The 19,189-nt window shown below is 35.1% G+C and overlaps 1 protein-coding gene across 8 annotated transcripts in view; it reads left to right on the top strand.

Moving 5' to 3' along the window:
• Positions 1 to 1,016: 1,016 nt before the first annotated feature.
• vps4b (vacuolar protein sorting 4 homolog B) overlaps positions 1,017 to 19,189 on the top strand; it is an 81,700-nt gene continuing 63,527 nt past the window's right edge. For 4 of the 8 annotated variants that reach the window (XM_073913985.1, XM_073913983.1, XM_073913982.1 and 1 more), the window contains exon 1: positions 1,017 to 1,211. In XM_073913985.1, the coding sequence (XP_073770086.1) occupies positions 1,050 to 1,211 (162 nt within the window). In that variant the 5' untranslated portion in view covers positions 1,017 to 1,049. Of the gene's footprint in view, positions 1,212 to 4,768; positions 4,873 to 19,189 lie in introns of those variants that run through there. The other 4 variants (XM_073914011.1, XM_009298075.5, XM_073913990.1 and 1 more) reach the window with 1 other exon arrangement.

Raw genomic sequence — 19,189 nt, 5'->3', positions numbered from 1 at the left:
TGTGGAACAAGGAGACCAAAGGAAAACATCTATACCAGATTCAGGAATTTGTAGGAAACGGGAGGAAAAGATACGGATATAGAAGGAAAGATGTCATCATAACAAGATTAAATTACAAAAATAAATTACAGCTTGTATAAAATAGGAAAGCATGAATCAGGGAAGTGTGATAATTGTGGAGAGTTGGAAACAGTCAATCATATAATTTTAGAATGCCTTGCTTATGAAGGAGAGAGGTTTGAGTTAATACAAGAATTAGGACAGCTGGAAGATGAGGTAATTTCTTTGAAAGTCTTGCTAGGAAATGGGCTTAGACAATCAAGAATTCATGAAATATTAATGAAACATTTGGGAAATATAGGAATAATGCATAGAATTTATTTTTTTATTATTATTATTATTTTTAATTAATTATTATAATTATATAGTCATTTAATTTATATATAAGTGTTTTCTTTCTACCCCAATTATGTACAATCCACACTCCAGATCAGTAGGTGGCGGTAATGCACCTATTCGTTGGTTTGCCAAACCGCCATAAAACACCAGAAGAAGAAGAAGTGAGAGTTGAAACAGGTGTGGAATAAGGAGACCAAAGGAAGACATTTATATCAGATTCAGGAATTTGTAGGAAACGGGAGGAAAAGATACGGATATCGAAGGAAAGATGTCATCATAACAAGACTAAGGATAGGCCATACGTCATTAAATTACAGCTTGTATAAAATAGGAAAGCATGAATCAGGGAAGTGTGATAATTGTGGAGAGTTGGAAACAGTAAATCATATAATTTTAGAATGCCCAGCTTATGAAAGAGAGAGGTTTGATTTAATACAAGAATTAGGACAGCTGGAAGATAAGGTAATTTCTTTGAAAGTATTGCTAGGAAACGGGCTTAGACAATCAAAAATTCATGAGATATTAATTAAATATTTGGGAAATATAGGAATAATGCATAGAATTTAGTTGTTTTTTTTTTTGTTTTTTTTTATATATAATTTAATATAGTCATTTAATGTATATATAAGTGTTTTCCTTCTACTCCAATTATGTACAATCCACACTCCAGATCAGTAGGTGGCGGTAATGCACCTATTTTTGTTGGTTTGCCAAACCGCCATAAAACACCAGAAGAAGAAGAAGAAGAAGTGAGAGTTGATGCATGCAAAACACAAGTGCCGCTACTAAGACAATTAATTCATGTTTTTCAGGTAAGCTGGTGAGAAATATAAGAGAATAAGTGTGTTAATGTTTTGTATGGTTATATGTATAGTTCCCAGCATGTGTGAAGAAGTGAGTGAAGCATATATTTGTTAAAAATTCACCATGTTATGCATTGATTTAGAAGTTTGCATGTGTAGTATGGTTTCATGTGAGGACACGTATGTTGTTTATTAAGTTGTTGTTCAAAGTAATACTGTAATAGAATAAAAAGTAATAGTGTACTGAATACATACTAATGCAATGTTAAAAATAGTACTGTTTGATACATATAAAAATATAGAGAGAATAAGATAGTTAGAGTTGATGCATGCAAAACACAAGTGCCGCAATTAAGACAAATATTTTATGTTTTTCAGAATAAAACAATCATCTTAAATGTGCAACTGCCCACTGTGAGTTCATTACTGCACTCTGGGAAGTGTTACACATGCTCGGATAGTAATAAAAAACTGCTGTCAAAGTGCATCTCATTCTGTAAAACCACAACAATATTATCTTTTTCATCAGTATAGACAAAAAGATTTCACATTGTTCTCATAATCATAATCTTGAAATAAACTCACTGGTTAATTAGTCAAATGAAAACAGAAAGAATCATTTGATGATTTTATTTTTCTTGTCATAACAGTTTTGAGAATAAAACGGGAGAAACTGAGATAAAACAGAGAAACTAGCATTAGAAATGAAAATACAGAGAGCTCAAATGAAGCAAATGCTTTTCTCCACAATGTAGTGGAGGGTCAAACAGTGAGGGTCAAAATGTGTTAGCTATGAAAATTAGACATGATAATTTGTGTCCAAATATTGAAAAAACGTCTACATATTGAAAACATGTAACACATGGTTACATATGTTGAAAATGTGGAATTGTTTTTCATGAATCATGTTCATTTGATAAATATAAAATTCAAAATCAACATTTATTACAAATTGAAACTGTCTTGATTGTCTACAGTCATGTTTAATGTGTGTGGCAGCAGCATCATTGATTTCCTATAACCCTGATTTTAATCTGTTTCTTAACAACAAATTTCTGGCTGATTTTATGCTTGTTTCGAGCATGTCTCTTTCCTCTCAATAGTGGTACTTAAAGCGTGTTGTTAGTACCCAAAATTAGTACTCTAAGGTACCTATATGTATCTTTTGAAAAGGAACTGCCACAGTGACAGCTCCTGTACCTTTATTTCTGAGAGTGTACTTTTAAACTGGAATTTTCAAAATGTTTGACAGATGTTAGATAGATATAAAGTGTGTAAATGTCATAATTGTGTAAAATGTCTATTATTACTTCACTTTTAACTGAAAGTTTTAAAGAAATATTTATTATTACATAACTTTACCATTTAGCTCCATGATTCATTAAAGAGCAGAAACATTGTCTTTGTCACTCCTTTTTAATTGTATTAAAATATACACATACTTGTGCACCTAGCCTGCTGTTTTGCTTGAAATAAAATATGTGAAAGCATTATAATGTATAACCTTCTATGACATTTATTTATTCATCCATTCATTCATTTTCCTTTGACTTAGTTCCTTATTTATCAGGGATAAACTGTAAAAAAAATTTAATTTTCACCACTGTCATTTCCACCACGCTGCCCAACGTGGTGGAAAAGACAGCATGCGGTGGAAATGACATTTATGGTTTCAAAACAATCAATATGGATTGCAAAATTATAAGGGTTGAACAATGACACTGAAACACTGGCCAATTGTGTGTTAAAGGTTTTATGTCTAAATTTGAGCAGCTGGTGGCCAATCTTCATTGATTTCACATATCACCAGAAAGAGCAGAGCTGCTCAAGTCACTGCAGAATTAAATGTGTACTGCAACTCTCCTGTTTCCACCAAAACTGTTGGTCGGGACCTCCACAGGGTCAATATACATGGCCAACTGCTCACTCGTGCCAATGCCAAACGCCTGTTTCTATGATGCAGCAGCCAAAATCATGTGCTGTGGATAATGTTAAACATGTTTTCTTCTCTGACGAGACCCACCTTCACTGTATTTACCACATCCAGTAGTGTTCTGGTGTGGAGCCCCAAAGAAGCATCCCACCAAGACTATTGATGCCCAGAGTAAAACATGGGGGGAATCAGTGATGATTTGGCCTGCAATATCATGGCATTCCCTAGGTCCAATACTAGTGCTAGATGGAGCATCACTGCCAAGGACTACTGACGTATTCTGAAGGACCATGTGCACCCAGTGGTTCAAACATTGCATCCTAAAGGCGGTAGCATGTATCAGGATAATTATGCAAAAACACACACCACAAGACTGGTGACTGAGTGGTTTGATGAACATGAAAGTGAAGCTGAACATCTCTCATGGCCTGGAAAGTCACCAGACCCAAATATTATTGAGCACTATTGTGGGGGAATGAGTCAGGAAATGTTTTCCTCTAGCAGCATCACGTAGTGACCCTATAAACTATTCTGCAAAAAGAATGGCTCAAAATCTCTCTGGCCGCCTATGACAGCAGGACTGTCATTCCTGAGATGAAATGATGGTATATTGTCCGCAAAAGGAAGTCCGACACCATACTTACTAATTATTAATTTGTTCATTTTCTTTTCGTTTCAGTCTCTTTATTTATTAGGGGTCACCACAGCGAAATGAACTGCCAACTTATCCACCTTATGTTTTACGCAGCCGATGCCCTTTCAGCCACAACCTATCACTGGAGCACACCCATACACTCTCATTCACACACATAACCTACAGTTAATTTAGCTTACCCAATTCACATATAGCGCATGTGTTTGGACTGTGGGGGAAACCGGAGCACCCGGAGGAAACCCACGCAAACACATGGAAAAAATACAACTTTTACACAGAAATGCCAAGCGACGCAGCCGGGGCTTGAACCAGCGACCTTCTTGCTGCCTCAAGACAGATTTATTCCCACAGCATCTCTGTCTGAGTGGATAGGACAAAGGTAAACCAAGCTAAAAAACTAAAAAGTGTGACAACAACTGAAACTGCCTGAAAAACTGAAACTGAAAAACCATGTGGACTTAACATGTAGCTATTATTGAAAATGGATTTGTCAAACATCTTACATGTTTGTTAGTTCTTTAAAAACGTTACTCACAAATTTGCAAACGTTTTTTATACCTTTAGCTCAGAATACATTTTGAAATAAACACAGAATTTTGCTTCAAAACTTCTTACAGTACATTCTTACTCATCACAGTTAAAATGAAAATGCATTTAGGATGAATACCATTTAAATGATTATATTGAGTTATACACATTGAGCACATCAGTTCGATTGGAATAATATATTTTCAATTTAATTTAGCAATTTATAAAGTGTTAAAAATTTTATGTAATTTACTTGTTAAAAATATTGTTTAACATGGCAAATCAATTCTTGTATTTAGGCCTTCATTGTACATTACATTGCAAGTTTGCACCAAACTACGCTCATTTGTGAGGGATTTTACTTCTTACAAGTTTCGACAGAGGGTGCTGTTTCTTGTTTTTTTCAATCATTGTCATGTCTGATATGTGAGTCGAGTGGGTGTTAACAACACTGTCAGACTCCATACTGTCAACGCCAGAAGTACCGAAACTGAGAGCGCGGACAGACCTCAAACAAGACAAATAAGCGCGACATGGAACCTACAAATCTACAGGTAAATATATTTATGTAGAAATCATGAACGGCTTAAAACAAGACGAAGTGTTGCAGTTTGTAACATAGTTTATTGTCGTGATTTAGTTTGTTGTTTGAAACAACTTTCAAGTCAGCTTTATTGTCATATTTTTACAACTGATAGATTGTGTTAAAGCCGCTTTACATAGATGAACAGAAAAAATAAACAAAAGCCGTAGCTACAAATATTTAAGACACTCACATAGCCTATCAGGCAGACCTGGTTGTAGAATGCTGGTGTGGTTAGTGACATGCCCCATGTTTTAAAACCCAGTGAGCTACCTTCTTAGACATCATGACGTGATAGACTTAACTTTCATGTGATGCTTACAAACTGCGTTGGCTGGCAGCACCATTTTTTTTTTATCTGCGGCCAAACTAACCCCAGACATAAGATTTCTAGGATCAGCTCGGAAACTCTGTTCAGAATATAAATGTAATCAGAGATGGCAAAAGTACACATATCCTTTTACTTAAGTAGAAGTATATACTCATGTTTAAAACAACTCTGGTAAAAGTTGAAGTACTGACTACACTTGTACTAAAGTAAGAGTAAAGAAGTACCGCCTAAAAAAATGTAGGCCTACAAAAGTAAAAAATACCCATTTCAACCACAGTCCAAAGACATGCGGTATGGGTGAATAATAGGTAAATAAATGGGTAGTAGTGTGTGTGTGTGTGTGTATATATGAGTATATACCAATGCTGGGGTGCATCTGGAAGGGTATCCACTGTGTAGAACATATGCTGAAATAATTGGTGGTTCAATCGGCTTTGGCGACCCTTGATAAATCAGAAACTAAGTTTAAGGATAGTGAGTAATAAGGGTAGCTATACCGAGATCTTACATCCTATTGATACAATAATATAAACTAACTTGCATTTTAAATTTTCTATATATATATATATATATATATATATATATATATAAGGAAATAAACTGCAGTGCACAATTTTTTATGAAATATTTGATTGATATAGGACTATGTACAAATCTTTACAAAAAAGCACTATTTTTGGTATTAGAATGAAAGACAGAAGCCTGTGCAGTATGATCGGAAGCATACAAAAGGCTTAAGCATTAAACAGCATGTTTTTGAACTGGAATATGTCTCTCTTGTTTACCTGTGATCCGAACGAGTAAAAGATGTCTTATTATTCTGTAAACAGGGCATCATCAATCATATTAAATTCGCAGACTCCCTTTGTCACATCTACGTAGTCATCCTAGCCTTTCTCATAGTAATCTTCATAAACTAGCCCAATTACAGCAGCATGCAGTACGCAGGCACACAATGAGAAAAATAGATTGATTGAATCCAAAATGTGTTCATATTGCGCAATGAAAAATAATAATATAGATCGTGCCACCAAACACATGAAAACTAAAATAATTAGCGTGGTTTAAATAATGTGAGGAGTAGAAAGTACAGATATTTGTGTAAAAATGTAAAAAGTAAAAGTAAAAAGTTATCAAAAAATAAGTAGTGGAGTAAAGTACTGATAACAGAAAAATCTACTTAAGTACAGTAACGAAGTATTTGTACTTAATTACTTCCCATCTCTGAATGTAATATAAAAAGAATATGTCACTCTTAAATACTTACCGGTTATTTGACCATGGATTTGAAAGACCATTTAAAGTGAGTCCCTTAGAACATTTATGTACAGTGCTTCAGCCATATAATCATTGGCATAGTCATATATGATCAAGATAGGGTAATGACAAAACACATGGAGATTCAACTAGAGATTTATGCTTTGTAAAATAGTTTATTTAAACATGAAATGCATGATTATATTCGTTTCATTTATATGCAATGCTCTTTTGATGTTTAACTTACAAAACATATGACAAAAAATATAGTTATGGTAGTTTTATTAAATATTATTAAATACTACTGAGCAGGGCTGCATATACGTTTTTGTGGCATAGGCAAAATGCATTTTTGTTTCCCCACCTTAAATCATCATTGAAGGGATGTAAAATTACTGTATGTGCAATAGATACCGGTAGTTTAAACAAACTGAAGTACATATTTTACTTTTTTTTTTTATCTTAATATTTTGTTCTTTAAACAGCCTAGGCCTTCAATTGGCCGAATGATAAGTGAGTTGGACTTGTTATCCAAAGGTTGCTGGTTGTTGGTTGTTGGTTCCCATAGTGAAAAGATAGTGAATGAACCGCATTCTTTCCATTTTTGATACCCAGCTGAGGTGTCGTTGATCAAAGCACTTAACTATGAAGGTATTTTGGTGCAAAACTACCAAGCAGCTAGGGCTGGGTGGTATATTGAGTTCTGGGGATAGATCGATATGATTCCTCAACGCGATGCGAGATTATCCAATATCTTTTATATATCTTTTATATATCTATATGGTTTGAGGCCTCACATGCGCATTCTGCATAAAACAGGCCAATTCTAGGTAGCATGCAAGCTCATTCATTTTCTTTTTGGCTTAGTCCCTTTATTAATCCGGGGTCGCTACATCGGAATGAACCACCAACTTATGTAGCACGTTTTTGCGCAGCGGATGCCCTTCCAGCTGCAACCCATCTTTTGGGAAGCATCCACGCACACTCATTCACACTCATACACTACGGACAATTTAGCCTACCCAATTTACCTATCAGACCGCATGTCTTAAAACTGTGGGGAAATCCGGAGCACCCGGAGGAAACCCACGCAAACGCAGGGAGAACATGCAAACTCCATACAGAAACGGCAACTGACTCAGCCGAGGCTCGAACCAGAGACCTTCTTGCTGCGTCGTCGCATGCAAGCTCCACCTGCACAAATGTGTGCATGTGCAAATAAATGAGAGGACTTGTTCTCGAGTCATACAAAAGATTTGTTCAAAATGAACGAATCTTTCAGGAACAATGCATCATTACACGAGACATGGAGGAACATGCAGTGCTGGTCAGTAAAAAGAATAACAAGGGTTTACTTATCTGGAAATGGTTCGGATTTAAAACTTCTGATGAGCTACAAAAACAGCCCATCTGCAGGGAATGTTAGAAATCAGTAATATCAAAATGTGGAAGCATGTCAAGTCTGTTCCACCACTTACAGCTTTACCATAAAGTAATGTACGGGGAGTATTTACAACAATACTACGCAGGCTTATCTTTTACCCAAGGTGTGCCTTCTGAAAAAGAAAGTAGCAAGGGGCACGATATAGTGCGTCAACGTATCAGATTGTTAACGACATGATTCCTATTGCAATGGTGAAAAAAGAGGGTTTTGAAACCTTGCCAAAAACCATTGACCCAAGATACAAGCTACCTAATTGCAATTTATTTATATCAGAAGCTCTGCTGCAAATGTACATTGAGGTCATAGGGAAGCTTTCCGAGTCGCTTGCCAAAGTGGCTCATTTCTTACTAACTGCAGTTTTATGGCCTGACTTCTTGCTTTGTTTTCAATGGTTCTGTTTAGATTGTTATTTGCACAGTATAAATTTGCATAGTGTTAAGCAGGAAAAAAACCTGTACTGTATTTTTTAAAGATTTATTTTAATAATTTTATAGCTTTAATTTCATAAGATTTTTTAGCATTTAAAGTTTTGTGCAGCTTATAGTGTTAAGCAGGAGATACACCTGTACTGTATTTTATTTATCAAAGATTTTGTGTAGCTGCTTTATTTGTTTTGCAGCTGTTTAATTGTAAACAGGGAGATTAATCCTTGTTTTTGAAATATATTTTGCTCAAAAACGGTTTAATAAAAGTTTAATAAAGACTCTCAAGTAACTGGAAAAAATACTGGAAAAAAATACTAGATTTTTATCATATACAATTATTCCTTCTAAAATTTGTAGTTGCAAAGAACAGCCCCAAATGCGTATCAGTAAATTTTTACTCAGCAAATTTGCAAATGTGTATGTAATTTTTTTTTCTTCAACAAACACAACATTTACAGCTTTTCAAATTTTTTTTTAATGCAGGTCCACAAATCCTATTAGACGAATCACAATTAAAGAAACTCATCCATTCATGTTCTTTGCTACTACTGCTGCAGTGAATATGGTGCAAAACACATTCACACACCTGCATCCTGTGGAACCGGTATGCATCGAACCGAATCAGCAAATGAATTTCAGTGCCTATTCTGATGCCATCGGTGCTGCGACAAGAACGTAAAGCAGGTCGCGCACCGTCGCGAAATGCAGCGCCATGCATTTTAGAGTTCGCAAGTCGCCCAGCCACGAATCAGGACACTGTTCATGTTTCTGCCGCACCACAGAGCGCCATCTGAATAGTTTCATTTTAAATAACATACAAATGTGCGTATGTACTGTATGTATATTTTACAAGCAAGGATTCTGACACACCAACATGCAGCAGATGCTTTACAAAAGTTGCGTGTAAGGGGGGAACACGTCAAACTTATGAAATGTGAGGGCTCATGGAATCAACTTAAAGGTGAGGAATGGACTGTCTTTGACAGCTTGTGGCATCATCTGGCACTTTCAGTGAGTATGTTTACATGGACACCAATACTCTGATTTTAATATGTTTAAGACAATAGTCTGATCAAGAGTCTACGTATACAGTGATTTTTAATTATCTTAAAGGACCGCAGACACAAACTGCAGAGAAAACATTTATAGGCTGGTGACGCAATGACGTTAATGGATTTATGTGCTATAACATGTAACTGGAAATCATGAATGTAATATTCAAAAAGCAACTCATGTAAACACCTGAATCATATTATTGTCTTATTCAGATTAAGGGAAATCATTAGATCACTGATGTTTATGTAAAAGTCACAAGCCCTTAACCCAGAAAAATTTTTGTTCCCTGATTTTGATGACAGCCTTTTCTTAGGTTCTCAGGTTAGTTGTAAGTTAATGTAATGTTAATAGCATAATGCAAATCTTGCATTCATGCTAACAAACAAATGATCAAAGAAATATATTAATGGAATTTAAATATATAAAATATGAATAGATGTTAGTTTTAAACTTATTATAAAATATTTATATTGTTAAATTATAATGGTTAAAATATTTTTGTTTTGGTCAAATAATTTTGTGCCTAAAAGCGGTTCAGGCACCGGTTTGGCTTAGCATGATTTAGCTTATTGATTTAGCACCGGTATCGAAATAACCACCAACGATACCCAGATCTAGGTACCCAACAGTTTTGTCTGTAAATTCGCAATTTTTGGTGCAGGTGTGTGAATTTGTTTTGCAATATATTCACTGCAGCAGTAGTAGAAAAGAACATAAGTGGATGAGTTTCTTTATTTGTGATTTGTCCTATAGGATTTGTGGACCTGCACTGAAGGATTTGAAAAGCTGTAAATGTTGTGTTGGGTTTGTTGGAAAAAAAAAACACATTTGCAAATTTGCTCTGTAAGTACTAATTTACTGATAAAACACATTTGTGGCTATTCTATACAACTACAAATTACACTTTTACAGCTGCTTAATCTTGCACCAAAAATACCTTCATACCTAACCCATAACTGCTCCATGGCCACTAAAAGCAATTGTTGCCCACTGCTCCGGGTGTATGCTAACTATGTGGGTGTGCTTTCACTTCTCACTCAAAACAAATTTGAGTGTGTGCATTTGGGTAAAGCCATACTCAATTTTCACTATTTTCTTAGTTTTTTAGCATTTCATTCATTCATTCATTCGTTTGTTTGTTCATTTATTGATTCATTCATTTTCTTTTTCTTTTTTTTGGCTTAGTCCCTTTGTTAATCAGGGGTCACCACAGCCGAATAAACTGCCAACTTATCCAGCTAATTTTTTACATAGAGTTGTCTTTGAGTTGCCTTTCCAGCTGCAACTCATCACTGGGAAACACCAATACATTCCTAATCTTATGGTGAACAATTAAACCACTCAAAAAGCCTACACATAAAAGGCTGTAATCAAGATCTTTATTTTTATTTAGTTTTTTACTTTTACTTAAGTACTTTTTTGACAACTGTACTTGTAATTATTTTATTAGTAATGTCACACTACTTTTACTTGGTTACAAACTTTTCAGTTCTCATGTCACCTCTGGTGATATGCAAAAATATGCTTACTGGTGGCCTTCTCTTTTTAGCCATTTCTGCTATTTTTGGTCATTTAACAGTGACAACTGTGGCACCTATGGTCTGATTTTCAAAAAACATTGCATACTGATTAAACAATATGTCATATTTGCTCACTTTTATTTACAGGCATGTAGGTGCATTTAGACCGGCCCATTTTTATGACCCTTTTATAGATATCTAAAGGGAAAAGTTTGTTACTTATTGATTTAGGCTGTCCAGACATTTATACAACCTGGGGTTTGTTGAGCTTAAGCAAAAGTCCTAGTACTAATTTGCAAAAGTTGCTTTTTTTAATAATGCTGACTATTTAATAAATTATTTGATTCAAAGTGATTCATCTTAGTGGTGTAACGGATCATAAATATCACTGTTTGGATCACATTATGATTTTTTAAATAAGTTTGGATCAGCAAAGAAGACCCTTTTCACTGTGATGTCGCTTCACTTCCCCATCGGCAACACAGTGTATTTTTAGTTCCGGTTCACCTTTGAATGAATGGAATACTTCCCTGAAAAATGCACAACTAAAATATTAACATTGCACATTGAAAATTAAGTATTATCATACTTTTTAACTATTAAAGTATTGGACGTGTCCAAATGTTTCTCTTAATGTTGAACCCCTTTCTTAATTTAAATATGATAGTTTAAGGTTTTAAGAATAGGAATGTTATTGTTTATCAAGAAAAGTATATGTCTGCAACTTTTTCACGTATTATTTCAGTTTATTTATAATGGATTTTTTTTTGTTTTTTGCTTTAATGCTACTATGAATATAAATGTATATTGTTTAAAAAGTAATCTTCTCATATTATCTGGTAAGGAAGCATTTGTCTATGAATCCATTAATGTTTTTTTCAGTTTCTCCATTTGAATAAATTAAGACCGTTAGACAGTGTCCTGCTGCTGCCTACTGGGTGGTTTCAATTTAATACACGTACTTTCATAATATTAATAATAATACTGAACAAAATGCAGTCTTATTATTGTAAGAAATTGCATTTGAAATATAGCCAAAAAGGCCTCTTCGCTCTTTAATGACCAAAATAAAAGAATACAAATGTACTTGGCATTTCTTTAGCCGCCATGTTTGTCATCAGTCGCAGCGATTAATATACTCCTCTGCGAATCGTCAGTCCGATGTAGCATCAGTCTGAAACGACAACATTCTTGCTAATTAAGGCTGGGCGATATGGCAAAAAAATTATCACAACAGTTTTTTTCATATCAGTCGACATCGCAATAAATGTCATATTATCACAATAAATGTCATCTTTATATATATCAATGTTTAAAAGATTTTCACCATACCAATCACTTTGTGCTGCTGATTTAACACATTTTGTGAAATGTTTTAGCTGTCTGACAATAAATAATAAAATAATAAACAAAAGAACAATCTTATTTCAGCATTTAATGTTCAAGTTTTCGACATCCAAAGACATTACCTTTTTGTTATTGGATATTATTGTTCAACATCAGATAAAAAAATAATAAAACAAGTAAAAAAATTTGGAACAAGTAAAAGTTGAGTTAAAGGTGCAGTAGGTGATCTTCCGCAATGCTAACAGCTTAGCATAAAGCTGCCGTCTAGAGCCACGCTTCCTTAAACACGAGCACAGCAAAAGAACCTTCACTCATGTGTCAAAAGCGATTAGTGCTTGTCCGGGGGCGTGCAAGCGAAACTGACATGCTATTTCAGAGTGAATATTTAGAGTTGTATGGTGAACAATATAGGGAGAGACTAGGCAGAATAGCGGTATTTACTTGTGTTTTGTTGTTAAACTAATTAAAATCTACATTATAGATGCTGTAAAAGGTCCCTTATGAAACTGAAAATAGTCTTATCAATCTTTCACTGGAAGATTTTAGTGGCTAAACAAAACATCTGTGGAGATATAACCCATTTGTAACAACAACATCTAACTTTACATCAGCTTTGCATGAAGCTAAAACAGTTTTAAAACAGAACATTACCTTGACTAAGAGAAATCCTTCAGCCATTGTGTCATCCTTTCTCTAGCGTGCAAAAGTAACTCCAATATTGATTCAGGTTTTTAAAAAGTTTTGATTCAGCTGGTTTTTACTGATCGCACGCGCATGTGCGCATGCTGTCTCTCCCTCTCTCGTGAACTCGCAGCACAAACGGCAGTCGGCGGAGCTGCGTACAAAAGGCTGCGCAGTTGTTCAAATCAGCATTTATTGACAGACAGTTTGGCCTATACTTGTTGCAATTGAGAGATGTCGGCCCGACTCTATTTAATTGGATGAACATAAAAATACATATAAAATAAAAATAAATATAAATACATTTAGATTATTTACTTTAATCATTACTATTAAACTGTGAAGAGACTTTTAGCCAGCACAACAAAAAAAATGCTTCTGAAGACAGTCACCTACTGCATGTTTAATTGTGACAGGATTTTCAGTTTTGGATGAACTCTCCTTTTAATGGTGAGTATGGTGAATTTAGGGTGAAATATTCTTTAATTTATTTTATTTAGGGATGCTAACGACTACTTGATGATGTATTGATTGTCAACGACCCTTTAATCGACAGACCTAATCGATGACTGATTAAACATGGACATTTAAAGGTTTAGTTATGCTTTAAGCTGTGAGACACGTCCACACATTACATAATGAAGTGTGTGCAGTTTACGTTACTTATGGAATCACTCTCTTGACATTGCATATTGCAGGATGCATAAAAAATGCATGTCTGTTACATCTGCGGGTGTTTTAACCTATTTTATCTCACAAACTGGCACAAATAGGCCTATGCAGTTGAAATGTGTCGAGCCTCTCCATTCACAAGAGTTTCTGAGCACTCTCATCCTTTAGACCGAGTTTATTCTTCTGAGGTGACCTATGAATACTATTAGTGCTGCAAAAAGTTTGTAAAGACTGTCTTGCTCTTGCTGTACAACCCATGCTTCGTTTATGAATTAAACTGAAACCGTGAAAACAGTGTAATGGATGGTTTTGAGGCTAAACCATATATTATAGTGGACTTGTTTCGAAGCTCTTTACCTTAGTGGTATTCGTTCATCTTGTTTATGTTGTAGATAACTGACCAACAAAATATACATCAAAATTAAGTTATACTTATACACAACAAAATTAGTTGCAAAAAGATCAATTTTCAGACAAAAATATATAAAGTGTTTATATTTTTAATTTATGCCCATTTAAACAACTACGGGTGGATGATGCTTCGCTCCGTGGAATAAAATTTGCCTGCATTTTTAATATGCCATTATTTTAACATTTTTGTCTTAAGCATCTAATTTCTCCTCAGTGATTATGTCCTCTAAACGGTGTTCACAACTATTTTTACAGTTTTTTTTTTCCAATTGTTTACACACATTTTCTGTAAGCAGGTTTCATATTGTCAGAACTCACACAAATCACAAAACGTACACACATTGGGCAAAACCCTTAAATTCTTCTGCAAAATTGTATTTTGTTTTCAAATGACACACACAGACGATCACATCAATAGACATTTGTAAGAACAGTTGAACACTGATGTGCTTAATGTAAAACACTATGACTACTTCTCTATTCATCATAATGACTTACTGTCAGCCTTTTTTGTTCAGTCTTACACTTACTACAGACAGAAGTGCATTGTAAAATATTTCAGAATATTGTTTTAATACAAAACACACAAATACATGGTACCAAATATATTGTACTTTAATTTTCCTACAAAAACAGTGCACACATAATGTGGTCTACATATACAATCAGCAGAAGTATTTACTAAATACAGTTACAGTAAAAAAAAAATAAAAAATAAAAAATAAAAAGCTATGCTGCATCCTTTCTTCTGTTTCGGTCGGGCCACAGCACCTCATCCACATCACAAGCAATGTTTTCCCTGGCCAAGCAGCGGGGGAAATATCGCCTAGCATGGCGAATCCAGCCATGAAAAGAATCAACTGCTTTATCTCCACATGCATCTTCCATAGCTTTCTAAAAGGGGTATATGCGTGTGTGGATTTTAGTCATATACTTTCCATCTCTTGGCAGAATATGGAGGGAGAAAAACAACTAAAAAACGTGGGTGGGCAGGCAGTGAACCAGTTATGAACCAGAGCATCCCGGTGGAAACTTATGTTGTCCCAAATGACAACATACCTGAGCTACTCTGGGCCCTCTGTCTGATCTGGTGGAATGAGTGTGTTGTGTAGGATTTCCAGGAATGTGATCAGATGGGCAATGTTGTAGGGCCCAAGTGTAGCATGGTGATGCATGACACCGTGATTGGTAATTGCTGCACACATTGTGATGTTCCCACCACGCTGTCCAGGGACTTCAACAATGGAACGCTGGCCAATGACATTCCTTCCCTGCCTTCGCCTTTTTGGGAGGTTGAATCCAATCTCAGATAAACTGGTGCTCCACTACAGCCACCTCTAGATCAAGCACTCTCTGAAACACACAAAAGTAATACAGATTTGGAGTGGTCACTATTGTGAAGCACAATTAGTATGATTACTGTACAGTACTGAAATATGTAGACTGTAATTTATACAGTGTTTAGAGTATGCATCACTTGTGGGATTGTATGGGACTTACTTGCACATAGTTATATCGCAATTCTTTAACTCTTTCTGAATTGCGTTCAAATGGCACCCTGGAGACCTGCTTCATCCTCAGACTATTTCTGTTTTTTGTATTTGGCGTAATGTTATGGTGTTATTTTCTAGAACCATGTTTATGATTTCAGTCTCCTGTTCAGGAGACAGAAGACGTTCCCGACCACCTTGTGTTGGTAATCTTTCAGTTCTGCAATACTAATAGTATACTGTAAAATACTGTAAATAGCTCTATTGTATTGGAAAACAAAGTAGGAATACATTTTTCAAATACTTGAAACATACTTTACAGTAATTTTACAGTCTACAGAACAGTTCACAGGCAATACTGTACTACAGTAATGTATAGGGGTGTAACGATTTATTGTTGTAAGATTTATTTATGCAAAAATGTCACAATATGCATCGTGGCGTTATGACGATTTGATTACTATATGACATCCGTTTTCTCTTATTAGTTGAGTTGTTTGCACGTGAGCTACGTTCCACCTGCTGTCGCATGTGAGTTCAGATTGCAGCAGCAGTAATGTTAGCGGACCAAGATGAGTGGAGCTGAAATAGAAGATGGCCCATCCTCTCAAAATCAGACGTCTGGCAACATTTCGGTTGTACAGTCATTGCTTTAGACTCGTCCGCTTTTTGACACGCATACTGGGTCAAACATCCTAAGTTTTAAAGTCTTCACAGTGACTTACATACTTTGCACAGCGACATGGATACCTCCTAATGGTGTTGAAAGAGTCACATACTGTATTTATAAGGTACAATTCACCCTAAAATATCATTCTGTCTTCATATAATGATGTATTGGCGTCCGCAAAATCACACATACCGTGAGCTGTTACTACAGAGGGCGGACTATGACACGCGTGTATGGCAAGCCGTTTTAGCATTTAAACCTTTGTTCTGACTATCCATAAATATATTTAGAGATATCTCTAATTATATTTTGACTAGTCATAATTATAATTCGACTAGTCAGAATGACAATTAGAGAGATCTGCAATTACAATTGTACTAGTACGAAATCAGATTCAGTGAACAGAACCTGCAGGTTGTGACTAACAGGTAATAAAGTAGTAAACAACATTCAGTTTGTGGAACAGAGTGATCGTTCAGGAGCCGCGTGGGAAGTATGAACAGCACTTAGCAGTGGAAATATAACCGAAAACGTGCACATTATTTAAACAATCATATCGCATTTTAGAGTTATGATTGCGACGAGCATTAACCCTTTTGAGTACAGAGGTACACAAAAATGCACGTCAACATGATACACTTGATAGCACCGACATCAGCAACGCCGAAGAAATAGTAAACCTGCCTAAACTGCTGAAAAGAGCCACGACTGTCCTGTGTAATGAAAAGACGGCCACCCTGTCACTCATCATGCCCAACATGAAGACAGCCATCCATAAAAACCTCACACTGCAAAAAATGCTTTTCTTACTTAGATTTTTTTGTCTTGTTTCTAGTCCAAATATCTAAAAGTTCTTAAATCAAGAAGCATTTTCTAGACAAGCAAAACATATTGTCTTGTTTTAAAAAATAATATGCCAAAATGAAGCGAGTTTTTCCTTAAATCAAGCTAAATAATCTGCCAATGGGGTAAGCAAAATAATCTTATCACAAATCGAAAAACAAGATTATTTTGGCATATTATTTCTTAAAACAAGACAATATGTTTTGCTTGTCTAGAAATTGCTTCTTGATTTAAGAACTTTTAGATTTTTTGTCTTGTTCCTTGTCCAAATATCTAAGTAAAGCATTTTTTGCAGTGCAGACAGATACACATAAGTTCAGGATTATCTTATACACCTGCTGATTACCTGGAAATGTGGATTTGTTTTTTGCACACACAAAAAACGCAAGTGACCAAGCAAAGCCTTAAGTTCTTACTGTTAAATTCAATTGAATAGAAAGCTTTTTTTTTTTTTTGCACCTTTACTTAAATTGTTCCTTAATTTTGTCTCTGTCGTTTCAAAAATATTTTATAAGAAGTTTTTAAATTGTTTTATTTTCCAGAGTCAGGCCTGTTTAATTTATTTTCTTAAAGAAGGTTCAGTTTAACAAGTTGAAACAAAAGAAATACATAAAAAATTGTTTACTTGGTAAAATTTGCATTTCAGTTTAATTTGTAATTTTTATTCCAAATATCGTGATACATATCGAATCGTGAACATTATATCGTGATACACATTGTATCGTGAGCTGAGTGTATCGTTACACCTCTAGTAATGTACTCATTGAGTACAGTGAGATTTCTTACCTATTCTCATTTCGGAAAGTCCGGATGATAGATGCTACAGAGTACTTGCTCAAATTTGGCTGTATTCTTTGCCCAGCCTCCCTCATTGTTAGACCATGGTTAACCACATGGTCAACCAAAGTGGCTGTTATGTCATTAGAGATTATGTTCCTTGGCCTTCCTCGTCCTCCCCGTCCTCCTCCTCTTACTGTCACTCCTCTGGCCCTGCCTCTGTTTACAACATTGGCATCCATTGCTCCAAAACAGGAGAGTTCATCTGTTGCCCTTTTATAAGGCTCCAATTTCTAAATTGCAATCATGTGTGACAGGTGTTAACCTATGTGATTAGTTATTATGCAAAGTAGGACAACTGACTTTACAATTTTGACAGTCTGTTCCTTGTGAAAACAAGAGATTTTTTGCATGAAAATTGTGCCTAATGTAGAGAATTGTGTGTAGTGTTTTGAAAAAAGTGTGTTTTAAACCTGCAATTTAAATGTAAAGCAGGAATTGTGCTTGTAGTTTAGCAGGATTGGTTCAGGGGATTGGTGCATCGGTTACATGTTGTAGTCATTGTGTCTGAAGTACAAGTAATTGTGTGTAAACAATTGGGAAAACCTGTCATCAAAAGGCGCTAAGCTCTCCCTGAAAAGTCACTAAATGTTGCTAGATTGCATGATATGCCAATTTGCATATTACTGACTTCATTACGTTCTCCTGTTTCTGTTTGTTTAACAGCCTATGATTAATAAAGGGGTACTTATATTTGCACTACACTTTATGTAAAGCTGGGCGATATGGCAAAAAAAAATTATCATGATAATTTTTTCATATCAGCTGATATCGATATTTATCACGGTAAACGTAAAATCTTTATATCTATCAATTTTATTAGATTTTCAGTATGCCAATTGCTTTGTGCAGCTGATTTAACACATTTAGTGAAATGTTTTAGCTGTCTGACAATATAAATAATAAAATAATAAACAAAAGAACAATCTTAATTCAGCATTTACCGTTCAAGTTTTTAACAACCAAAGACATTACAAGTTATGGGATAATATTGTTTAACATCAGAAAAAAAAAAAAAAAAAAACCCGGTTTGGAACAAGTAAAGACGACTTACGAGTCAGTTTTGGATGAACTTTCCTTTTAATGGCGAGTATGGTTATTTTAGGGTGAAATATACTTTAAAATATTTTATGTAGGGATGCTAACGATTACTTGATGATCTGCTGATTGTCAACAACACTTCAATCAATAGACCTTATCGATGGCTGATTAAGCATGGACATGTAAAGGTTTAGTTATGCTTTGCGCTGTGTCCACGCATTACATCATCAAGTGTGTGCAGTTTACCTTATGCATTCACCCTC

Source organism: Danio rerio, chromosome 2 (genome assembly GCF_049306965.1).
Source record: "Danio rerio strain Tuebingen ecotype United States chromosome 2, GRCz12tu, whole genome shotgun sequence".
NCBI lineage: Eukaryota > Metazoa > Chordata > Actinopteri > Cypriniformes > Danionidae > Danio > Danio rerio.
The sequence above is the reverse complement of the archived record's forward strand: the minus strand, read 5'-3'. Positions and strand labels throughout refer to the sequence as shown.